The following is a 26,121-nucleotide window of genomic DNA, read 5'->3' as shown; positions in this document are numbered from 1 at the left end:
CTATCTAACAGTTTTCTGGTCTTTCTTGATGGTTTAGTAATATTGTTAGCTGCAAAACTTTTACAGTGCATAGGAGTTGACATGTTAGCTTGTTATTTTAATTGCCCGTACTGCTTTCTTCACACAAGGAAAATTAAAACACTTCATATTGCAGTAATAGACTTAGTGGGTGGATTTCTTGATTTGGGTTTTTTTAAACATATTGATACTTCTGAAAGTCATAAAAAATATATTCCAGAAAATACCATTATAAGAGAAACTGAATATCCCTAAAATGAGAACTTCTTAAATTAATCTGGTTTTTTCATTTAATGAAAACTTCCACTCTCAGCTTGAATCAAAATCCTGTTTCACCTGGATCTAAACTGAAAAAAAAAGTAGTAATTTTTTTTTATTTTGTCCTTTGGAAAAGAGCTTTGTTGTTTAATTGCCTATACATCTGCACCTTGTCACCTGGAATAGCATCATCCATAAATTTGGATTGTTATTATGCCTGTCTGCCAGTCTTCCCACCAGGAGGTGGTAAAGCTGGGACAGACCCAAAGCAAGAGTTCAAGTAAATTCCAGTCCAGTTTCGGGTACTTACATAATATCTGTTAGCTCTCACAATGAGAATTGTTCTCTCTCCAGTAGGACAATTGGCAGCTATTTTAAAGGTCCCAGCCCCATGTGGCAAACAGGAGCAGATTTCTGGAATTTCTGGTTGCTGTGAGGTGCACATCACTTTCTCATTGTCCTGGCTGTGTTATCACACCACTTACTGCAAGAATACAAAAAACTCACAGCAAAAGATCTCCATGACACAAGGCAGTTCCTCCCTGAGGAAACAATCCAGCTATTCCAGAACTTTACAGGCTGTGTTGATGGAGCTAAGTGATCTGGAAGGCTCTGAGGGACTGAAATGTCCCAGTCAATGACTCAAACTACTGCCATTGGCAAAAGCAGCAGGGCTATGGTGACCATGGGGGATTTGGTGACCATGGGGAATTTGGTGGCCATGAGGGCTTTGGTGGCCATGAGGGATTTGGTGGCCATGGGGGATTTGGTGGCCATGGGGGATTTGGTGGACACGGGGGATTTGGTGGCTGCAGGGGCTTTGGTGGCTGCAGGGGCTTTGGTGGCCTCAGGGGCTTTGTTGGCCATGGGAGCTTTGGTGGCCTCAGGGGCTTTGGTGACCATGGGAGCTTTGGTGGCCTCAGGGGCTTTGGTGACCATGGGAGATTTGGTGACCATGGGAGATTTGGTGGCCATGGGGGATTTGGTGGACATGGGAGATTTGGTGGCCATGGGGGATTTGGCGGCCATGGGCCCAGGGCAGGGGGTGAACACCCAGCCCTGGAGGGGCCACGCTGGGAGCCAGGGAGGGGAAGAGGCAGATCAGAAGCAGATGCTGCCAGCTGGGACAGGCTTTGGAGCAGGGCAATGCCCTCCCTTGCTCCAGTGGCTCAGCTTGGATACTCCCCTGGGGAAGGCTCAGGATCCTCACACAGAGGGCTGGAGGTTTTCGTACCTCCACATGGGCCACACCTGGCTCAGCTGCTGTGAGAGGCAGGGCCACATCTTAGGAGGGGCCAAAAACCATGAGAGCCCCCCAAAGTGCCCCAAGATCCACAATGTGACACAGGGTAAAACTCTCACCAGGGGAGGTGCCTGGGAATTCACCCCAACCTGAACCTGTATTAACCCAGGGAAATTTGTGTTTCGCAGATTTGGCCACTTTAAGCACCACTTCAACTACTGCACATTGAAATTGCAACAGTCAAACTTTGTCACTGGATCCACGGATGGTGACTTTTCCACTCTTCTCCTTTCTGTCTCTTTCTTTCTCTCTCTTTTCCTAACTTCTTCTTCTCAGAATATATTGTAAACCAGATTAGAAATTCCAGTCAATGCCTTAGTGAGTGCCTTGTTGTGCCTGGATACGTTCAAGTATCCAGGCTAAGTTTGATTTTGCTAAGTTTGAGCTTGCTAAGTTTAAGTTTGCAAAGTACCTTATTTTGGATTTTGTTTTAAAGTTTGCCAAGTAACTTATTCTACCTTAATGTTCTAAACTTGGCAAGCAGAAGTTTGTTATTGAACCTCCTGGGAATTTTGTAAAAAATTCAAAGTAAATCAGACAACCTTCCTATTTACCCATTGAGAGGATCAAAGGTGTGAATGACTAATTGATATCTAACTTGGCCTAATTTCCTACTGAGACAAGCAAAGGGTTTCTATCGCTCGAAATACTAATTTTTTATATTTTTTTAAGAGAGAAACTTCTTTTTTTAGTAGTCAGGCTCAGAGTTTGAGGAAGGTTTGAGGAAAAGAAGGATGCCATTTATGAGCATCAGTATTCAAACTGTCTTCCCTGGCCCGTTCCTTTCTCCTCCCTCTAAAGACATAGAGGAAGAACATGAATAGCAGTAGTTGCAGGGTCTAACAGTGCCATTTGTCACTGCCAAGATTCATCAGTGATACAGGATTACAACAGGGAACAACTGAAAGGTTAAGGATTTATCTAGAACATCTGAAATGGATATTAAACAGAGATTAATAGCAAAGTGATTAATGGAAATTAATGTTTTCTGTCTTAGCTACTGAAAACAAAGAAACTTGTTCCTTTTCCAGGAGCCATCACTGACCTCTTCACTTGCTAGCAACACTTAGAGCAGGTACATATGTTAAACATTCTTTATTTTGACTTTACTGTGCAGAAATTTAGACAAGAAAATAAATGTGTTCTCAGGACTGAAGTGCTGTAAGCACAGAGGCAATGACTTCTGGAGATGAGTGTGAGAAACAGGTTTTAGTGTCTAAATGTGGTTCACTGCTGCTGAAACTGAGACCCTCTGAGCAATAAAAAATTTCATAAAAGCTCATAAAGGAAGTTTTATTGGTTTTGTAGAGCCACGATCGGGATTTTCCTTTCAATATCTATCTGGTGCCATGCTTTTAAAAGAGTTATTGGCTTGCAAAGTTACAGGAGGTATTTAAAAGGCATGGAGTCAAGGAGTGGCTGGGGGCTGCTGGGCAGTGCTGGGTTAATGGTTGGGCTCAGTGATTGCAGAGTATTTCCAGGTGGGATCTGTGTACAAATCACAAACAGAACAGGGGAACGTGCCTTGAGCTGCTTTATTTTCCAGCATCACTCTCATTCCATGGTTATGACAATGGGAAGATGCCAGCAGGTCACATCCCAGGCAGCAGACAAAGAACTCAATGTTACAACTCACTTTATAAGTTTTTTGACCAATCACACAAAGCAAAAGCACATTGACAGTAGTTCCATCTAACCACTATAAGCACACATCCGTTTCGTTAAACAATGCCTGCTTATTTTGCATACAATACCTGCTTGTAAGGCTTAAAGCACAATGCACAATGCTCCAAACTTCCTAATATCTCACTAGATAAACTTTTGTGTAGCTTAGGGAATTATTGTAGACCAGTGTTAATGCATAGACTGTTGTTCTCTTTGTCCTTGCTTCTCTACTTCTTGCATAATGTTTTTGCTGACAAATTTTATGGCTACTGCTCAGCTCCAATCACAGTTCTGCTGTCTCTGGGGCCTGCCTTTTGCAGCTTTCCCAAAACCCTCTGATTTTAGGGATTCCCACAGCAGAGGACGTTTCCAACAAAAATGATTCTTGTAAAGATCAGTGGAAAGCTGATGGGCCATGAGCAGGAGGGCTGTGATCCTGACACATCCTGACGCAGCCCCTGACACAGCCTGGCACACACAGGAGACACAGGGGGGCTGCTGAGCTGACTGAGCAGGACTGACCCACAGAAAATCCTCTCTGGTCCAGCTTTCACCACAGAACCCAGCCATGCACTGCATGGCGTTCTACAAGAATACTTTTTTTAAAAATATGAAATCTCAAACCTGAAGTTTTTCATATGTGTTAAAAATAACAGCTTCTGCTATAGAAAGGAAGAAGAAAAACATTACTATTTCCATGTTGTTTTTTGCCATAAGTGTTCTTTCTCTATTTTAACCTCCAAATGTGGACACTAAAAATCAACTAAAACCTCTTCTGCTCTTATTAAATTATGTTTAGCAAGATTTGAGTTCTTAGTGCTGTAACTCACTGTCAAAAACACTAAAGAGACTTTTAGTTAATTTAACATAACATTTACTTGGAATGAAATCAGCAGTATTCTTATAAAAATACAGGATAAAATGAGCTCATTACCATGTCTTTCAATGTCAATAAAGGTAATGTATTTCTTATAAAGTTCTTACTTAATAGTTTTGAACTTGTAGTAGCATTTTACATGTCATGAGTATCTGGATGTTTATTTGGTTAAAGGAGACATTAAACACAGATAAATATAATTAAATACAGTTGAAACAAGCAGCATTCTTCACCTGACCCAGCATTTTTATATTACTTTTAGTATTCAATAATTCTCTAATTCAATAACAAGTGAGTCAGAGTTCCTCAGTCCCTGTATAGATTTAAGGTAAAAGGAGTCCCTATCTGGATTTCTAATTATTTGTAATTTTATTGCTTGAACAAAGCCACATACAGTTAAGGGAAGGCAGAAAAACACTCAAAGCATTAGAAATCCTAATAGGCACTTCTCTTAAGATGTTTGCATACATTCATTTTGGCTACTGTGATGCCTTTAGGGTGTTGACAGAGAAGAAAGAGAACCCTGAGAACAAGGGAGAATTTGTGCAAAGCAGTAAAACAGACCCATTCCTTTTGGAGGACTCAGGGAGAAGATGGTTTAAGTAAAGATGCTACAGCTAGCTTTAGATGTCTGTAATCTTAATGTAACAGGCAGGGATTTCTTTGCATTATTTTACTGACAAAGGTAAAATCATATTTAAAAATTACTGGAACACATTTTAAAGAGTGTTGGTTATGCAGATTTTGAGATTATGACCAGAAAGTAGTATTAAAACAGAAAAACAGTGAAACTGCTCTATATAACAGTCACATATCCTATCCACATCCAAATTTGTCTGAAACACTCTACAGAACCAGATAAAACTTAGAAGCCCTGCACTAAAAGTCATTGAAGAGGCTCACATACACAAATCTAAGTTTCTCAAGGAACATTTCTATTCTCTATATTCTCTACATCAGTTATTCCACTGTGGCACTCCAGGTGAAATAGAATGTGAGGCCAAACAATTGGCAAATGATATTTGAAAATCCATGCTGTAAAAGGAGCATGGACCATAAGAGCATTGGGAAAATGTTTGTGTCAACAGCATCTCCATCAACATTAGCACATAAACACAGGCAGAATTTGGGAGGAACTCCAAGACAAGTAAGGTGACACAAAACATGACAGGAAAACCTTTTGGGCAGAAGTTACAAAAAAAAAAAATTAACTTTGTTCAAAAGTACTGCTTTTCATTTCAAATTCAAAAGTAACTGCAATTTAATTCTCAGCAATTTAATAAGTTATGGAGAGCACCCTTAGAATGTTTGCAGAGCACTAACTAGCCCTGGTTTTTGGTTAATGAGCTTGCAGCACTGCACTCCTCTGGGAGGACACATCCTGCCTGTTTTATAGCTGAGCAGAGGCACAGAGGCAGTATGAGCCAAGCCTCCAGACCAAGCCGAGCCTGCCAAGCTCATAACTTCATAACTTTATGTTACATGGGCTCTGAAACCTCCCATGCTGAAAACTCTGGAAAATTAAGCCCATTTAAAAGACAATCAGCAAACACACAGTGATATTGTCTGCATTAATTAACTGTCATGGCTTTAACCTCAGCCAGTAATTAAGCATCACTTGCTCACTTCCCACGGGGTGGGCGAGAATCCCAAGAGCAGAAGTGAGAAAACTCGTGGTTCAGACAAAGCCAGTTCAGCAGGCTGCCCTGGGTAACCCAAAATGTGGCTGTACTCCTCATCTATCTGTGCCCAAAAGTGTTACTGAGTCTTCAGAGCCTGGTGTCAGGGCTGGAAATGGGATTGAGGGTGCTGGGTCCTTTGAAGAGCTGGGAGTCTCTTGAGAGAGCCACCTTGGCCCTGTGGACTTGGACTCGGGTAGGGGCGTTTGGCTTGGTGTTCCTGCCCCTTAGGGTGTTTCTGCCCCTTGGGTCGCTGACACAGAGCTGGGGCAGCCTGGGTGAACGCTTCCCTTTTGGGTTATCCCTCGGTTTTCAGGAGGGAGCGTTCCTGGGACCCGCCGTGCCCGGCCGGGTTCAGGCTCTGTGTGTGCCGGAGCGCGGGAGCGGAGCGGGCCCAGCCCTGCGGCCCAGGGCGGCCCCACAGCCCGAGGGGACACAGGCCCTGCTGGGCCATCCCCTGCTGGGCCATCCTCTGCCATCCCCTGCCATCCATCTCCTGCCGTCCTCTACTGTCCCTGCTGTCCCCTACTGTCCCTGCTGTCCCGTGTCGTCTTCTGCCATCCCCTGCCATCCCCTGCCATCCTCTGCTATCCATCCCCTGCTATCTCTGCCATCCCCTGCCATCCTCTGCCGTCCCTGCCATCCATGCCCTGCCATCCCCTGCTGTCCCTGCCATCCCCTGCCATCTCCTGCTGTGCCCTCCCATCCCCTGCTGTCCCTGCCATTCCCTGCCATCTCCTGCTGTGCCCTCCCATCCCCTGCTGTCCCTGCCATCTCCTGCTGTCCCCTGTTGTCCCCTGCCATCCCCTGCTGTCCCCTGCCATCTTCTGCCATTCCCTGCCATCCCCTGCCGTCCCCTGCCATTCCCTACTGTCCCTGCCATCCCCTGCTGTGCCCTCCCATCCCCTGCTGTCCCTGCCATCCTCTGCCATCCCCTGCTATCTCTGCCATCCCCTGCCATCCATCCCCTGCCATCCTCTACCACCTCCTGCCATGCCCTGCCATCCATCCTCTGTCCTCCTTGCCATCCCCTGCTGTGCCCTCCCATCCCCTGCCGTCCCAACGCAGTCCCTGCCAGATTTCCCCTCACAGGTCAATCCTCACCCCTGGCTGGGCTCCAGCCCTGCCCCAGTCCCATCGCTGCAGGAGCCAGGCCCCAGGGCTCGGGGCAGGGCTGAGCCATGGCCCGCTGCCCTCAGAGCCACCCTCAGGGGATTCTCCACCCCTCTGTGTCCCCTGGAGTCACTGAGCCCTGGCAATTCTCTGTCTAGTGATCAATCACTGTTATTTTTGCTGGATGCTGTTTGTCCTGTTAGTAAACTGTTATTTTTTTTCACTTACAGATATTTGTATTTCATTTCTCCTTATTGGTGGAAAGGGATCAGTTAAAGCTATCAGGGAAGGCAGCTCTTTGCAGAGTGTCTGCCTCTTAAATTGCCTTAACATGAGACACAGGCAAAGCCAGGCAAGGCACACACACACAGCAAAGCAAAGCAAAGCAAAGCAAAGTGAGGATTTCATCCCCTGCTTCCCAAAAGTTCAGCAGGGCCCCCTCAGGTGTCAGTGGCTGCCCAGCCACCATCAGTCCATCATCCTCCTCTTCCTCCTGTTCCCAAGCTTTACACAGTGGAATGGCACACACTGTGGATCACTTGGGGTCAGCTGTGTCCCCTCCCAAATTCTGGAGCAAACAATTGGCAAATGATATTTGAAAACCTATGCTGTCAAAGGAGCATGCACCATAAGAGCACCATTGGGAAAATGTTTGTGTCAACTGCATCACCATCAACATTAACATATAAACACAGGCAGAATTTGGGAGAAATTCCAAGACAAGTAAGGAGCCCACTCCAGCCTACTCCATTTGAGTGCAAGGAACAGCAAAGGACTTGACTTTGTGTAAGCCCTGCCCAGCAGTAACAAAATCTAACCTGAATTTCAACACTGATCCCAGCACAAATGCAAAATACAGCCCCATAATAGCTACCTTGGAGAAATTGATTCTATCCCAGCCAAAATGAGCACAGTAGCAACCTTTGAAATTGCCTGACCCACACAGAGCCATTTACTAACAGCAGATTACTTCAGAATTTTTCTTCCATTAATTCACTTCAAGACAATATCTGCTGACTTGTGGTTTGACAAAAGGTTTTTTTATTAAAACACACCATTATGAAATACAAAATAAGGCACTACAGAAAAGATCTCTTGAGGGTGCAGTGTTGCAAAACTATATTCAGACTTTATGCCAGAGGTTCTGTATCCAAACTTTTAGGATATTATAGCTTCTCTGTAAAAATAAAGCACGCAATGCATCATTCAGTCTTTCAGCAAGCTTCCCCAACTAATCCAGCAGCACTAGGCTGGCAGCTGGGTTCAGCACACCAGCAAGAACCAAGTCTGCTAAAGACCACACTGCCCATCTCCCCCACAGTGTATTCCTTTTATTACAAAGGTAGTTTGAAAGCTTGGCCTGAAGTGTCTGACAGTCACCAAGGAAATCACTCACATTGCTTCTTCCAGCACTTGCTGTCAACAGATTGGCAATTTCCACCTTCCTTAATGGGGAAAAAAAGGGAAAATTATGACAAGTAAGGGGCTGGAATTTCATTTGTTTACAAGAAAAAATTGAATTCATAGCTCTATGAGGTACTAGATTGAGACCAGATCAAGCTTACTGTAATTTCAATTATTTCATTTTATTAATGTAACATATTTTTCTTATAAGATTACCAGCCCTGCACCTCATACAAAGCATACAAGTGAAAATGCACATTTCTCAAGTTCCTCTGGGTAAAATTGGCTTGAGAGATTCTCTGAGGAATATGCCCTGAAGAATTTCATTTTTGTGCAAGCAAACCAAATACACAAGAAGTTACTGGGAGGAATTTAAGGCCTTGCTACTATGCATTTTCTCAAAGTGGAATCTTTATGTTCTGAATAGCAAAAAGTATAGAAAAGCTATCAGAAATTGCATGTGATGTGCCTCTGCAAGTTTTAGTTCATTTGAGCTCCACAAAGAAAGTTTAGAGCTTCTTTGAAAAGAGAATCTGAGATTGCATGAAAAGCATAAACCCAATTCCTGCCAGAAGGCCCTTGTTGCCTTCAGATGAAAAAGAAAATCTAAAAGGAGTAAAAAGCACCAAAGCTGGATTTGCATGAGGAGCAGACAGAAATTTAAATTCATTCTAAAGAATGATGCAAAACATTTTTATTTCTTTGGCGTTATGTTTTTGACATCTTCACTTTTTGGATAATTAAATCTTTTTCTACAGAGATTTAGGACAGTTTTGTAAATGCTGCCCCTTTTTAGGCAAAGACAGAAGACTGGAAAAAAGTGAGAGTAGTGAAGTAGTGGCATTCCTTTCCATGCCTGCTCCTGATGGTTTTAGTTTTTCTTGAGGCAGAGACACAAAGAAGTTAAAAATGAGACCAAAATTTACTCTGTGTATTTTTTAACACATACTTATTTTCTCATATTATAATTCTTGCAGAAGTAAAAAAGTCACTGACAATTTTATCCTTTATTTTCTTAAATGAAATTTAACAGGAAGAAACTTGCTTTTTGCAAGCGCCTAGTGGTTTTCAATTGGTTTCAGAGGAGCAGCACTAATTTCCCAATTCTTTCAGGGAAAAGTACAGTGAGAAAAGGAGGATTGAGTAAAGAGATTAGGAGAGCAGATTACCACCACTTGTAAAAATCCATTTGTGTTGCTGCTTGCTCATGGAGGAGCTGATCCAGTATCCACTGAAGTAAAGGCCAAATTTTCATATTTAAAAAGACAATAATATACAATTAAAGATAACTATTGCTTAAGCAGAAGCTGTTCTAATACTGCAACAAAGGGAATTTTAAACCCATGCTTCCAATTCCAGTTCTCAGAGTAGCAAGTCTTCAGATAGTACAGTGCAAAGGTTTTAAATATTTTATTTCTGAATAATGAGTAATAAAACTTAGGAAACTCAGTCATTTGAGTAAAAACTTTTTTTTTCCTTTTTTGCCCAATGAATCTACTCTAAGGCCATGAAAAGATCACCAAATGGGATTGTCAAATGTTTACGCATAGAGTGCAGCCTGTAAGCAACAGAAACATGAGACAGAAAGTGTCACAGACGCATTTTATGAAATATCCTTTTGTTAGGGTTTTTTCTCCTGAGAAGCTGAGAGGCCTCAGAAACAAAATGTAAACAATGGTTATCTGCTGCTGTGGAATGCAACAGGTGCATCTGCGATTGGTCTCATGTGATTGTTTTTAATTAATGGCCAATCACAGTCCAGCTATCTCAGACTCTCTGGTCAGTCACAAGATTTCATTATCATTCCATTCCTTTCCTTTCCTTGCTAGCCTTCTAATGAAATCCTTTCTTCTATTCTTTTCACACAATTTTAGTATATAATTTTCTTTTAGTATAATATATATCATAAAATAACAAATCAGCCTTCTGAAACATGGAGTCAAGATTCTCATCTCTTCCCTCGTCCTGGGACCCCTGTAAACACCACCCCACAGAAAGCAGCACATCTGAAGGAAAAGGGCATCTCAGGTGGAACAAACAGGCAGGTCAGCCAAGGCCTGTAGCGAGCCACCCTTCTGCAGTCCTGGGGTTTAAACAGCACCAGGCAGAGGCAGCCAAACAAGGGATCAGCTTAAATTGCAGTGTGTAACTCACACACATCCAGCCAGGCTTCACAGAGCTCTACCAGGCAGAGTGCTGCCTCTGCAGACTGAAACAGAGGGGCAAATTGTGTCAGAGATCCTTCAGCCAACGCATAACAGAGAGAATGGATCATGTATAAATGTATGCAGGGTACTGAGTGAGCCCTGGTTATATTGAAATGCTCTGAGCAATCGTCATAGAAAAGGGATCAGCAAAATCAGACACATTCACACACTTTCATCAGCTAAATAAAAGTTCCGTTCCCAGCTAACCATATTCAGCAATCAATTGGCTACTCACTGTTTGTATGCACTGACTTTAAAAATCAGATGATTCAATTGTCATAGGAACTGTATCCCAAATTTGGGCTGTCAGGATATATGCAAACAATCCACCTCTCAATTCATACAGCCCCTCCTTGGGCTGATGCAGCATTCTACACTGGGGTACTAGAAAAATCAGCAAGTGCTATTATGTGTGAATGAAAAACACAGAAGTGCCCATAAAATGGCAGTGGAAGAAGGGATCTCACTTCAGGCACCACTGGTAGTTGAGACTGATGGAGAGAGGTAGCTACAACAAAGCCTTCTGCCTCCTACATGTAGGGGGATATAAGAAAATATAAGAAAATAAAGCTAGTGTAGAAAGTAATCTTACCCCTAAGGAGTTGCAGCTGGGTTAATTATCAAAGATTAGGAGCAGGCCTGACTTTAACAGGCCACAGCTGTAAGCAATGAGAAGAAGAGTGCTATAAAAGAGTGGGGTGGCTGGAGTCAGTTGGCTGCTTTGTGAAGGAGAAAGAGTCAGTGCTCTGAGGAGCTGTCCGTGAGAAACACCAAGAAGGTATGGAACTTTTGTGATAAGGAGACAACAGTATGGAACCCCTGCAGTAAGATGATAACACCTGCATGCCAGGCTTCCTGGGAAGGAAGCAGGGAAGAGTGCCCAAGTGGGGAGCACCTGTCTGTTCTCCCTGCCAGAGCAGCTGTGGCCCCTCTGGAAGAGCAGTGCGGCTCACCCAGGGGTGCAGATGGACAGAACAGTCACCAGTCCCCACAGAAGGTTTGTTTGTTCTCCCCACGTTCCTGAGGTGCCCTGCCACACCACAGCTGCAGCAGCTCCTTTACTTCTCTGCCAGATCCCAGTTGTGACAGTGCAGAGGAGGGGATGAGGTGCAGTGCCCTGGCAGGAGCAGCAGAGTGAGGAGATGGCCATGTGGGTAGGTGAAAGCTGTCCCTGCAGCAGCTCCCTGTGCTCCCTGACTCTGAGTATGGGCAGCCAAGTGGAGGAGAATGGAAACCAGAGCAGTGCTGGGAAGTGCACAGGGAGAGAGAGAGGCACCAAAGGCCTCCCTCCAATGCCAGAACCAAGCTGCAAATGCATCAGAGTCTGGGATATCCACTTTGTAACGGTAAGAGCTGTGGCCTGAAGTTTAACAGAGCAAACATCCTCCAAATTCCACTGCTACTAAATTGTTTTTCAATGTTCATGTGACATAAAGCTTTGTTTAAATCAATCTTATGTCCTAGAAACACCTGAACCTCTCAGGCACACACCACATGAAGCATTGTGTCCTCAGCAAGGCATGTCCATTTTAGACTTTCCAGGTGTTCCACTATCAATTTTCATTGAACCTTGCATGGCCAAGGAGAAAACATGAACATCAAACTGCCCCTTATGGAGAAATTGGGAATTCCAAAAGGTTCACAAAATCTATAAATGGCTCAATGCTTTAAAAAGTATTGAGCTTACTAAAACTCAATGCTAGAACTTTGACTCCTACCTGGTTGCACCTCAGGTCAAGTCCTAGGTACCATCTAATGCCACCTGAATCCTGGAAGTAGTCAGCACTCAGTTTTTGAGCAGAACCATTTCTCCCTCAGTCCCACTGATAGGAAAGTCACTTCAGGACATTATTCTCATGCACCCATGTTGTTCTACCCATCATTTATGAAAACCTGGCTGAAGGAGTGCAAGTGAGCTCCTCCACAAAGAGTAGAGCCAGTGAGAAATGGCAAACAGCAAAGCCCCACTGCCCTTCCAGTGCTCAGGAATAAAGAGTCTGACAAGGAGCTCAACCCCTTACATGGAACTTCCCAAGAAGTGGTTCTTTCTCACAGGGCATGAATCCAAGTCTGTCCAATTATCACCCTGTCTGCACCAAGTTTTGTAGCTGTTGCAGGTGTTAACCTTTTTTTTTTAATGTTCCATATTGATCTCTTATAGTAAGAAGTCTTGTCAATACCAACTATGAGGACAGGAGAAAGGAAACCTCTATCAGTTCCAGTTAATTGATGGTAACATAATAATATGCACCATTTGGATACACATCTGTGCTTTTTGATCTCCAGTCAATCTATCAAAGCACTGAGCTTCAGCACTCAGGGGCATGCCTGTGTAGATGTACATTTTCAATTTTGCCTGCAGCCTTCTCTCTTTCCATTTGTGCTTTCTTTCCCAAAGAAGCATCTCTGCAGAGTGACATGAAAGGAGTCCAAAATTCTACCTGTATTATTTTGTCTCCCCTCCAATAGAAAGACCAGTGAAGCTTTCATGTCTGACTTGCACAATGTCTGGAAACATTTCTGGGTTCTGGATGAGCTCTTCTAAGGAGCTACATGAAGTCAAATTACATGAAGTGCTTGCTTGAAATTCATTGAAATTCCTCTGGTTACCTGAATAGTTCTACAGGCTACTAAATATAAATGCAGTGCTAGATTTTAAACTTTAGCTTTTACTTTTTAATAAATCTGGGAAAGTGTAACGTCCTTGCCAAAGTCATGCTACGAAGGCAATATGCAAATATTAAATATGAGAATGTAGAATAACTGAAAGGTATTAAGTAGAAATTGGAAGTAACTGCTGACAGTGCCTGAAAGCTAATGATGTTAATTAACAGTATTCCCAGGGATAGGTCCAAAGAAGGAATGGGGAATGCAATAACACAGACCTGACTTTTCTGTTTTCTTTATAGAATTCTTATCGAATATAAATTAAGTCAGAAAATGGCAAGTTCCAATTAGTATGGCTAGATAGCAAAGGAGACAAAGTAAACAAGTGGCTGTACCTTCCTCATAATGAACCCATAAACAGCTCCTCCTATTCTTTCAATTAAACCTCCAATATAAATGTGCCATGCCCTTTTCTTTATTGGTTATCATGGAAACAGAGCAAGCCTAAGTTTCATCATTATTTAGTCAAGAAGATGGATTCAGTTTATATTGGAATATAAGACCATTCTGAAAAAGCACAATATTATGTGTTTTTCTCATAGAGTTTATATGCCTGTTCTCTTAGTATGTTGCAAGTCAAAGAAGTACCAGGGTTTCCAAATCCCAGTTAATAAAAGAATCTTTTACTCAGTCATCTTCCAATCTCACCAGCAGAGCAGAGGACAGTTCACAGCCCCATTGCAAACTCTGGGTGCAAATGTATCATTTTCTGGACAAAAGTAACACCACAGATTCAGAAAATACTCAGCTACCAATGTCAGCTGTGTAGGCAGTGGGACTTACAAGAATGACATAATAATACTTTATTTGAGTTTTGATTCAAAAGGAATTTATTCCTTTAAAATGCTACTGTTTCTGTTTCTGCTTCTCACCTGCTTTCACTTTGACAACTAAAAAATTTGAGAGGCAACCCCTATCAAAACAATTATTTCTCATGAGGCTGTGTTTAGAATAATAAAAAAAATAAACAGCAGCTTCAAGAGATGGTATTTGTGACTAGTACACAACACAAAAATATGCACAGCAAACAGGGAGGAGGTACAGAGCCTTTCTGAGGGGCTGTGCTGGTTTTGCATGGCCTGACTCCTGGTGGCAGGGGGGGCACAGAGGAGGTGCAGGGAGAAGCTGCTGGAAGCTCCCACCGTGTCCAGCAGAGCCAGTCCCTGAGGGCTCTGAACATGGCCCTGCTGCTGGCCAGGGCCAGTGAGAGATGATGGGAGTGCCTCTGGGAAAACATGGTTAAAGAGAAAAAAGAAAATCAGAACAAAGGGAGGCACTGTAAATTCCAGATAGAGAAGAGGAGGAGGTGAGAACATGTGAGGGAAACAACCTGGAGACACCAAGGGCAGTGGGGAAGGAGGGACAGGAGGTGCTGCAGGAGCCAGAGCTGGGATTCCTTTGCAGACCCTGGTGATGATCATGTTTAGGCAACTGTGCCCTGCAGCCCTGGGAATCCATGGGGATGCAGAGATCTATCCACAGGGAATGGGGATCCATGGGGGATGCAGAGATTGATCCACCCACAGGGAATGGGGATCCATGGGGATGCAGAGATCTATCCACAGGGAATGGGGATCCATGGGGATGCAGAGATCTATCCACAGGGAATGGGGATCTACAGGGGATGCAGAGATCCACCCCCAGGGAATGGGGATCCAGGGGGATGCAGAGATCCACCCACAGGGAATGGGGATCCAGGGGGATGCAGAATGCACCCCCAGCCCTGGGGAGGTGCCCACAGCAGAGCAGGGCATCCCTGGGTGAGGCTGTGACCCTGTGGCAGACCCAGGGGACAGAGGGGCCCTGTCCCCAGGCTGGAGCAGCCTGTCCTTGGACACTGCAGCCCTGCACAGACAGACAGACAGACAGACAGAGCCATCCCAGCAGGTTTGGGAGGGCTCTGTGCCCCGGGAGGGACTCAGGTTGAGTTTGGCTGCTGCTCAGGAGATGGAGCCAAGGTGGAGAAGTTCACAGAGAAATGTCTCCCATGGGTGGGACCCCATAGTCCCACAGGGGAAGGACTCCTCTCCCTGAGCAGTGGTAATCTGGGGTGATGAACTGACCAAACCCCCTGCCTTCTCCCTGAGTTGTTGGTGAGAAGTAGGGAGAGGTTGGGGGAAGAGAAGGTGTTTTTAAGGGCTTGTTTTAATTCTCATAATCCTCCTCTGACTTTGTTGGTGATAAAATTCACTTTGCATCTCTAAATTTAGCCTGTTTTGCCCTTGGAGTGTTATCTCCCCTCCTAATATCAACTCATGAACCTTTCAGTTATTTTTTCCCCTCTCCTCTCCATAAGTGAGTGACTTTGTGGGTGCCTGGAATTTGATCAGTGTCAAACAAGACAGGGAGAAACAACATCAGGAAGATAATCTGGGTATTTTGTCAGAGAAACACTGTGTCAGTGTTTCTGTCAGATGAACACCATCCTCAGGTGGGAGCTGTATCTCCAAGAAGTGGGTACCCAGCTGCACACCTGGGATTCCCCTCCTGGGAAAGGAAGGCCAGCCATGTGGGAAGGGGGACACAGCACCTTGGATATGAGGGAGTTAATGGGGGACCAGGAGGGAAGCAGTGACACCATGGCAGGGCTGTGCTTCAGAAAAGCTCTGTGCAGGTTTGCTCTTCCAGCACAGGGATCAGCTACTGGTGCATAAATCAACTGGGAACACCAACTTCTTTGGCAGGATGAAAGTCCTCAAGAGGCAAATATTAAAAGTCACTTAATGTGTGTACTGATCTCTGCTTTGGCTTCCCCGATTTGTAATTTTTTCTTGTTCAAGCTGATGGATGAACTGAATGTTTTTAATTATTTCCAGGCTATGCCCTTCAGAATTGCATTGCTTTCCCTGCATACAGTACTTCTGTCCAGAGACTCCCTTGCTTCATTAAGATGGAAAATCATTTCCGTTCCAAAAAGCCAGAGTAATGGTGTTTTAATCAAGTGAAGTGCACACAAGCTGCTACCATCCTGAGCACCCCCTGACACAAATGCAGCAGCACAGGGGTGCATTGCATGCTGCCTGTGGGATGCAGGAACCCCAGATCCCCTGCTTTGGAAACGACACCACAGATTCACCTAGAAATGCCACAGTTTCACCTGGAAACACCACCACAGTTTCACCTGGAAACACCACGACAGTTTCACCTAGAAATACCGCCACATTTTCACCTAGAAATACCACCACAGTTTCACCTAGAAATGCCACCACAGTTTCACCTAGAAATGACGCCACATTTTCACCTAGAAACGATGCCCAGTTTCACCTAGAAATACCACATTTTCACCTAGAAATACCACCACAGTTTCACCTAGAAATACCACAGTTTCACCTAGAAATACCAGTTTCACCTAGAAATACCACCACAGTTTCACCTAGAAATACCACAGTTTCACCTAGAAATGCCAGTTTCACCTAGAAATACCACCACAGTTTCACCTAGAAATGATGCCACAGTTTCACCTAGAAATGCTACAGTTTCACCTAGAAATACCACTTTTCACCTAGAAATGCCACCACAGTTTCACGTAGAAATGCCGCCACAGTTTCACCTGGAAATGCCACAACAGTTTCACGTAGAAATGCCGCCACAGTTTCACCTGGAAATACCACCACATTTTCACCTAGAAAAGCCACATTTTCACCTAGAAAAGCCACATTTTCCCCTAGAAAAGCCACATTTTCACCTAGATCCAATGGCTCCACCTCTGAAGCTGGCTTGGACAGAAAAGCAGAAGAACAATGGGAAGTAAAGGTGTGTTAGCACAACACCAGCACAGGAGAGGGGGAAATGAGGCTCTCTTTTTGAGAAGTGTTCTACTTCACCACAACAACTCCTTAAGAATAAGCCATCAGTCAGAGTTCAAAATTCCTCAAACAATATTTGAACTATTAGAACTTGTATGCTTGACAATGGTAGGATTTAAATAAAAAGCTCAGAATTCAGGACAATGTGTTACCTGAGTTACAAAGGAGCTCACACATGAAAGAAAGCTCAAAGAGACTAAAAAACCCCAAACCTCAGCAGCTTGGAGAACTTCTGATATCATCCAAAAATAGGGGGGGAAAAAGAAGCTCTTTACTCAAAGCCAAGATTAACTACTTAGAGCTGCAAAGGCCTGATTTGGAGACTGCCCCAGAAATATTCCATTATTTCCACCAGTGCAGAGGAAATCAGCACCAAACCTGTCTGCCAAGGGCTGGACATCATCATTCACCCCCACACCCACCGGCAGAGTTTGCCATGTGTGGGCTGTGACACCCATGGGATCAGATTATTTAGATATTTCTATTGTTTATATTTATATTTAGATATCAGATTATTTAGATTCTATTCTCTGCACAGGTTGGCTTCTTTCCTGGTGTACAATTCAAGATCTGCTGCTGCTTTGCTAAGCCTTCTTTACTTGGCCTCATTAATTCCATCTGTATTAAAATGAGATGTTGTGTGTAGCTTAGATGGAACTTTTGAAGGCACTTTTCCAAATGAAATTGTAAGTTTATGTTAGGAAAAGGATTTATAGCATATAGTTAAAACAGGCACACATATAAAGTCTGCTCTAATTAGGCATTAATTTTTGCAGAACATGCTTTTATTTTAAAGGTTTATATATTTCAACAATATTCCAGATGTGTATAGTACATCTATTATTTTATATAGATGTAAAACCAAATAATTTATTATGGTAGCAATCTTTAACTAAATTTCTTTACTGAGTAATTTAATTCAAAGAGGTAAATAACTGGACACCAGAGTAAGTTAGAATGGGCAGGTCTTTTATACTGTACAAGGTGAGCTAAGTTTAAATTTTAAAAAAGAAAAAAAAAAAGGAAAAAATTATCTTGATTTTCTGACCAGCATTTTTGGGAAAATCTTCTTCCAGCTAAATTGTTTTCATGTTTATCAGAATTCTGAGTACTACTCTATTAATCATTCTGCAATTAAGTACACATTGCTGTCTGAGAAAAGGCCTAAGACTGGGGCATATGTGGATAGGACACTTGACACAGATGTTCCTGAAATGCCATAACATCCATCCAGAGTAAATGTCACAAATCTGTTTGGGTGAAGCAAACAAGAGCACTCTGTGCACAGAAGCCCTGTAAAGGATGAGTTGCAGATGCAGACTTGAAGTTATCATTTTTATTAAAAAATACTTCAGCTGTAGTTGAGTCTCAAACCAGAGCAAAACACCAGAGGCAAACCAAAATTAGGTCTTGAAGCAGAGACAGAGGAGAAGGCAGAATGGTAAAGGTATACAGTATTACACAAGGAAGATGAAAGCCATTTTATCGTGTTGCTAGTAGCCTTTGGAAAAGAAAATAAAGAATAGCTCACAGTGGATTTCACTGTGTGGATAAAGCACGGGCCAGGCTCAAGCCTGGAAAATCATGGTCCCACAAGTGGGAGAGAAAGGAACACCATGAAAACCAACACAAACAATCTGTAATTAGAGAATGAGTCTGTCCCTGCTTTCCCCAGTGTTGGGCACCGTGAAGTGTTGGCCTCATCACATCTAAGAGTTATTGATCACTGCTTTCAGCTGCCTGCACCAGACACCAGGGCTTTATTTATGGCCAAAAATATTACCCTTTTGGCAATAATGTCAAAGACCTGGTAAAAATATGGATTGTAAAGGTGTAGCATAACAATAAATTTAGATTTTGATTAGTGTGATAGATTTGTGCAATATGACTTCCCTGACTTCACTGCACTTAAGAGGTTTTGATCATGTAGATTTAAATCTGAAGTGACAGACTCTATCATGAGAAAGACAACTGAAAGGAGCCAAATTTAGATGTCACAAATTCAGAAAACATCAAAGAGATTGGCAAGTGCTTCACCAAACATTTATATTAAGCAGGAATTATTTTTCTGATTACATCTTAAAGCCAGTAAATGAATAACCATTTTTAAATGGTTACTCACCTCCTCCTAGCATTTATTTTTCATTTTTCAAAGCAAAGCATATCAGTACAAATTATTAATCTCTCAAATAAGTTATCTTTATTAAACACCACTATGAAAAAATCATAATTAACCACAAAATAGTTAGGTCTCATACCTGCTCTTTGCATTTTGTGGGGTTTTATTAATAATTATCAGTCGTGGCACCAAATTTAAGAGGTAATTACACAAAGTGAGTGGGTTTGCTGCAAGGTACCAGAGCTTGCTTTAATTCAGAACAAACAACCACAACTGAAGGAAACTAACCTTAAGTTACATTACAATTTGGACCCAACAAATGCTCAGTATTTGTAACTGATTCCATCTGAAGCACTTCCCCAATTTTTTGATAAGTGACCAAAAGACTTTCCTCACCTATTTAAGTTTTCAACTGTTAAAAAGCTCAAAATACTTTTGGAAAGGGAACACATCTTCCCCATCTTATAAGTACCTACTCCAAGTAGCTGTATTAATGATGCCTTAGAGCAAAGGCCAAGCAGCTCAAACAGCTTCAAATTAGGCCCTTAGGGTTAGCAAAAAAGCAGCAGTTACATTTACTGACAAATACAACATTTCCAAGGGATAAACAGATCAGCATGCTTTAGTATCAGTTGTTTCAAAGTGCTGCTGCTCAGGTTTTGCTGGGTTTTTGGACAGCAGGTTCCTGCCCTGCCTTGCTCTGCAGCACATTACACAGCAGTAGAATAAATGTGGTTTTGTGCTGATCACACCAGGAGCTGGAGAAGAGCTCAGGATCTTCTCCTAAAGCCTGGTACAGCAGAATCAGCGTCAGGTCTCCAGAACCCACACAGGAATGCTGCAGACAAGCTCTCTTTCTCTTTAATAGACACCTTCTGACTTTGATTTGCAGCTAAACATTTTTGAGAAGCAGCTAGGAGAAGCCTGAAGGTTCCTCCTGTAAGGTGTCTAAAGCTTATTTCTGATGAATTAAAACAATATGCTCTTTACTTGTAATAGGCACAGAATCACAATGTCCCACACAACCTCGAGTTCATTGCTGACAAATTGCAGAAGTGAGTTCAAGCTCAAACAAAAGCCAAAAGCATCATCTTAGAGGAGCTCTTGGAGCACAGAACAATCAGAGCAATTTTATTTAGACTCTACTACAAATATCTATGAGTTTGTAGATCTGATTTCAAAAATAAAGCATGACTGACCATCTAGGCTGGGCTTGTTTCTTTCGCTGCAGCAGGTCACAATGTGAATTATCATGCAAGGAGTTCCTGAGAGCTTTCCTGGCACTATGAAAACCAACCTGATGGGGCTGACAGAGCTTTCACTTAATGCTGTGCAAGATCTTTAGCTGTAATTGTCCTTGTCCAAAAGGCTGTGGATTCATCATGCAGACTTATTGAACTGAAGTCTTCAAGCAGCATTGACAGTGATGACAACAGCTCTGGCAGTTGAAAAGCCCCAAACAAATGTCATAATTCAGTAGTGTTTCCATTATCCATTTCTGCATTATTAAGTTATACCTAACAAAGGTTATGGTCATGAGAGAAACCCTACACATCAGCTAAAGCTGCCAACTCGGATTTTCACATCTTTATTATTCTATTTTCAGGTAAATATCACTGTAGAAGTCAGAAGATTAGAGAAAATATGATTCTGTGTTGTTTGCCTCTCCCAAAGTGTGCAAATATTACCTCACACATGACTCCACAGTGTGTTTCCTTTACAGCAGAGTACTCATGCAAGCTGTGATTAGGATTAATTCTGCTCTATCAAAGGTTCCAGCGTCCAAGCCATACAGGTTTGGGTAAACACACAAAGGAGAGCTTTTTTCTGGTTTTGTTTTAGATCTCTAACCTGGAATCACAACCTTCAGCTGATTCTTGTTCTGCTTTTTAACCGAGGTTAAGCAATCACTTCTGTTCCACTTTCGTTCATCTCAGTTTCCCCATTTGTAAAAGGGTGAAAGTCATAGAGTCTTTCACTACATTTCACAATTTTATGACATCTATACATAAAGATGCCTTTCAAGGATTATTGTTGCTAGAAATATACATTAATTATGGTTCACCATTGATTTATTTGTCATTGCTTTAACAACACTGGCTGTATCAGTCTAGAAGAGAAGAAACTAATGTTTTTTATTTCTAAATAATTACTTTACTTTCTTTCTTTGTTTAGGGATAAAATATAACATGGGATTCCAGCAACCAAAAAAAGTAAGTTTTCAGAAGTACATAAAGAAAATTGTACCCATATTCTGAGTATGGAGTACAGATAGAGATGGCTCAGATAAGGCCACTACATGGAGCTGAAGCACTTAAAAGGAAAGATGCATCAAAAACTTAGCCATGAAAATGCAAATTTCCCTCTTAAAATAGGAATTTGATAAGCTATGCAACTTCATTTTTATGAGGTTTTTTTCCTAGACTGGGTATTGCTAAAAGATACTGTAAACTTTGCATATATTAATATTCTGTATGAAATCACACTGATCAAATGAATGCCTTGAGAGGTGCTTAAAAAACAGGCTCAAGAAAAATTCTGGTGAAATTCCCCCATCTAGTGGCAGTCAGGCTGCGCGGGGCTGCCTCCAGCAAGGACGAGAGCAAATTCTGCAAAGGAGCAGCCGTGCCCAGCCCTGCCCAGATGTGCCCAGCTGTGCCCAGATGTGCCCAGCTGTGCCCAGGTGCCATCGCCTGCTTGGGCAGGTGACAGGGATTGAGAGCTGCTGGGAAAGATGAAAGTTTGACATGAAAGTATGACAAGTATGCTTGGCAGAAAGATTTTTGAATGTAGAATCTGATGAAGGAATAGAGATGGAAGGAAGTTTTGATATAGAAAAGAATTGCTGAGCCAGTCTTACTGGATAACCAAGGAGGCAAAGGGTGTGTTAGTTAGAAGGGGTTTTTATGGCTTAGAGCAAAGCATAAACCCACCCCAAACAAGAAGATGTTTTTACCAAGCAGAAAGAGAGCACAGGCAAACAAGTCAGCCAAGTTGCAAGTAGAAAAAAGATTTCAGAATTTTCCACTGCAAGAAAACTGAAAAACAACTTCTAGCTTAAACTGTAATGCACTGACTTTTAGTGCTTGGAGAATAGTGACATGAATATGGTAATTACAGTAGTTATGATAGGCTGTAGATTATAGTTAAGGTATAGATTTGTTCTACTGTATTAAGATGCTCAGCAAAGAAAAGTCTATAATGCATTGTAACCAAAAGAAAAGTATATAATGCATTGTGACCAAAAGAAAAGTATATAATGCAATGGAACCAAAACCAAAGGGTCTCCAGGCCTGCCTGCAGCTGAAGCTGACAGCTGTGGGCACAGCTCTGTCACCCACAACCCTGGGCTGCTGTAACACCTTGGATACAATAAACTGCATTTTGGAGAGCCCCTGGGGTCCCACATCCCTCATTCAGGCTCTCACTGGCAGCTCCCCTGCAGCTCCAGCCCGACCTCCTGCACCCAGCTTGCACTGACAGGAGGCATTCAGTTTGCCCAAAAGCTCCAGGGCCATCATCAGCATCATTAAAGGTACAGAATTCCAGGAAGCCTGAATTTGATAACCTTTAAATATCAGCCATGTCATGAGTAAATGGGATTGAATTACAGCCAGTCTTGTAAAGGGTAATGTTTAGAAATACATCTGGTATTTACAAAGACAAACACATTTCTGACAACAGAAACAACCTCTGAAGGTGAGGAACAATCACTCCCAACACTGAATAGTGTTTTGCATAACAAATTATCAGTTGGTTTCCCAGGCTGCACACCACCTCCACGACCAGAGCATCCAACCTGAATTCTGCAAATGTCCTAAAACTTGTGTTTAATACTGATCTGTTGTGTTCAAGTTTTTTGTATATATATATATCAATACAAGCAAGTCACCTACAAAAAACTTTTTTTTTTGTTTCTTGTCACCAATGTTTTTAGTAATGAATCCTGAATCTCTTTTCTGAGACTTTTTTATTCTCTGACCTTTAACAAGAATGTGACAAGATAAAACCTCCCTGACAGAACAACTATGTCACCTATTGCATTGCTTTTTTTCAGACAACAAAGACTTGTAAAATTGATTAAGATTTAATCTTAAAGAGCACCCTGAAAGAGCATGACCCTTCTAATCCCCAATTGTACACCTTAAAATTCACACAGTATCTTATTTTTAAGCCAGTTTTAAATACTATTGGGGGACCCCTGAAAATCAAAAATTTAAATTTAAAATTGTAAGCATTTAAATTTAAAATTGTAAGCCCTCTAACTAAGTATTTTGGGTCAGCAATAAGCATTCTGCAACTACATATGGTCCTCTGTTGAAACACTCCATGATAGTTTATATGCTACTCTGATCCAGGTGACCTCAAAATGGGGATGACACACAGCTAAACAGTGATCAGAACATAATTTTAATCTTAATCTTAGAGGCATAGACAGGATTTAATTCAGCTACCTGGAAAAGCAGGAAGTGATGGAGCACACCTGGGCTGTATGCAGGGAGTATTAACAGAGATTCCCCAGTGAAAAAGAGCAGGTCCCACAAGCCTCACCCACAGACCTGCTGTAGTTACTCAGTTTTTGCTGCCCTAATCCCAGCCCCAGCTTCATTCCCACCTCTCACTGCTCATTGTTTCCATTGCTCTGCCCCAGGCTCAGCTCATCCAGCCTCCCTTTGGGTTTCCCTTCATGCTGCCCTCCCCAAAATCACTTCTTGTGTGCCAAACCTCTCCATTTTCACTGACACCTTCCTGTTTCCTTCTGCCCCCATTTACATCTCACTCCACCTTGCAAACCCTTCAAACCCCCTCCCTTCCCCTCTGTGCCAATCTGCCCTCATGCAAAGATAAATTACTGACGTGAGGGTGGGAAACACACAGCCCAAACAAACAAACAAACCCTTCCATTTGGGTGACAACAGGGGCAGTCTGCAATAATTAAGCAAGTTCTCAAAATACTCAGATGCATTTCTGTAAAAATTTCAACAATATCTAAGACAAAAGTATGGGACAAGATCTGGGTCCACCACCTAAAATACAGTAATACAGGTAAATCCAAACAGGAACTAAAATTTACTGGAAATTTAGATCAGGTTCATCTCTGCCTTTAAGTTTCATGTAAGCACAGAACAAGGGGACAAGAGAAGAGCCACAGTGCAGTGCTGAGGGCTCATGACAATGAGTTTTGTACAATTGTAAAAGTTACCAAAGATCCACGTGAAGTGGTGCAAGCTGTAAGTAGTGACAATCTCTCATTTACTAATATCTTCAATCTGTTTTTCCTCAGCAGGACTGTGTTTCCAGCGATAACCAGGATAGAAGATTAAGAAAAAATACTGCAGACAGAGCAGCAACAGTTAAGCAGAGCAATTCATTAGAGCCATCTGAAAGTGTGCCCACCAAGCTTCAAAGCACCGACAGAAGGCAAAGCAGCATCATGTTTGCTATGAAAGAGCAACAGAAAGGTGAAGAAATTAATTCCATCAAGCTCCATAAACGCAGGAGGAGGTTTATAATTAAAAAGAGCCCAATTCTGATTTCCATGAACAGCTCCATTCTCAACCTGCCCACACTTAAATATGAGGATAGAAACAACAGCAAGTGGAAAAGTCTCTATGAGATCCAAGGAGAAAGGAAGCGGATTATGAGGGAGACTTGTTCCAAATACAAGAGTAACAACAGAAGAATAATCACTCCGTACCACGTGTCCAGGATATTTGTAGAGGATAAATACAGGGTTCTGTACTGTGAGGTGCCAAAAGCTGGCTGCTCCAACTGGAAGCGTGTGCTGATGGTGCTCAACGGGCTGGCCTCCTCCACCAAGGACATCCAGCACAACACCGTGCACTATGGCAACTACCTGAAAAGGCTGGATGGCTTTGACCACAAGGGCATCTACCACAGGCTCAGCACCTACACAAAAATGCTGTTTATTCGTGAGCCCTTTGAAAAGCTGGTGTCTGCCTTTCGGGACAAGTTTGAACATCCAAACAACTACTACCACCCTGTCTTTGGGAAAGCCATCATCGCCAGGTACCGTGTCAATGCCACCAAAGAAGCTCTAAGGACAGGCTCTGGAGTCAAGTTCAAAGAGTTCATTCAGTACCTGCTGGATGTACACAGGCCAGTGGGGATGGATATACACTGGGATCATGTCAATAGGCTGTGCAGCCCGTGTTTAATAGACTACGACTTCGTTGGGAAATTTGAAAGTATGGAAGAAGATGCAAACTTTTTCTTGCACTTAATTGGTGCTCCACAAAATTTAACTTTCCCCAAGTTTAAAGATCGTCACTCCGATGAAGAAAGAACTACCACTAAAATTACACAACAGTATTTTGCACAGCTTTCTCCTTCTCAACGACAACAAAGCTATGACTTTTACTACATGGATTACTTGATGTTCAACTACTCCAAACCTTTTGAAGATTTATATTAATTTAAGGGCCTGGATATTTCCACAGTCACATCAGTTGAATTGTGTGACAAATCCAGGTGGCATCTGTTTATATATACTTACCTGTTAGCAAACAATTGGTTGAAGAGCAGGGAAAAACACAAACCAGAATATAAACAGATATTTACACCTTCACCTTAATTGCCTCCTTTTTCAAATCATAGTTTTTTCTATAATTTCTCCACATGAAATGTATGTACATATATGTATAATATGTCAGGGTCCCCAAATAAAGCACAGAATTTTCCAGGCTGGTGTGGCCTGTGTTTGCACGTGGGGGTGTTTGAAATGAGGGGAGCACAGCTGGCAATTCTGAAGTGCAGCCAGTACTTCAAGCTCTTTGCTGTTCAGAAAATAAGTCGTTAAGTGATGGAGCAGCAAGAAGTGAAATACACTGAAAAATATTTACAGTTTGTTGAAATGTGCAAGGCATGAAGCCATTCACAGGCCCCATGTGTTTGGAGGTGGATGTTGATCACTGATTCCTGATATTCTTAAGTTTGTCAGGGAGAAAAAGTCTAATCAAACTCCCACTGTTCATAAACACACTG

The 26,121-nt window shown here is 42.5% G+C and overlaps 1 protein-coding gene across 4 annotated transcripts in view; it reads left to right on the top strand.

Annotated features, from left to right (window-relative positions):
• Nucleotides 1–25,817, top strand: part of CHST8 (carbohydrate sulfotransferase 8) — a 201,977-nt gene extending 176,160 nt beyond the window's left edge. For 2 of the 4 annotated variants that reach the window (XM_059481518.1, XM_059481520.1), the window contains exons 3-4: nt 21,292–21,329; nt 24,404–25,817. In XM_059481518.1, coding sequence (XP_059337501.1) covers nt 21,292–21,329; nt 24,404–25,552 — 1,187 coding nt within the window. In that variant the 3' untranslated portion in view covers nt 25,553–25,817. Of the gene's footprint in view, nt 1–21,291; nt 21,330–24,400 lie in introns of all 4 variants that reach the window. The other 2 variants (XM_059481517.1, XM_059481519.1) reach the window with 1 other exon arrangement.
• The last annotated feature ends 304 nt before the right edge of the window (nt 25,818–26,121 follow it).

The sequence above is a fragment of the Ammospiza nelsoni genome, chromosome 13, assembly GCF_027579445.1.
Source record: "Ammospiza nelsoni isolate bAmmNel1 chromosome 13, bAmmNel1.pri, whole genome shotgun sequence".
NCBI lineage: Eukaryota > Metazoa > Chordata > Aves > Passeriformes > Passerellidae > Ammospiza > Ammospiza nelsoni.
Note: the sequence above shows the minus strand (reverse complement) of the source record. Positions and strands in the feature narration are given on the sequence as shown.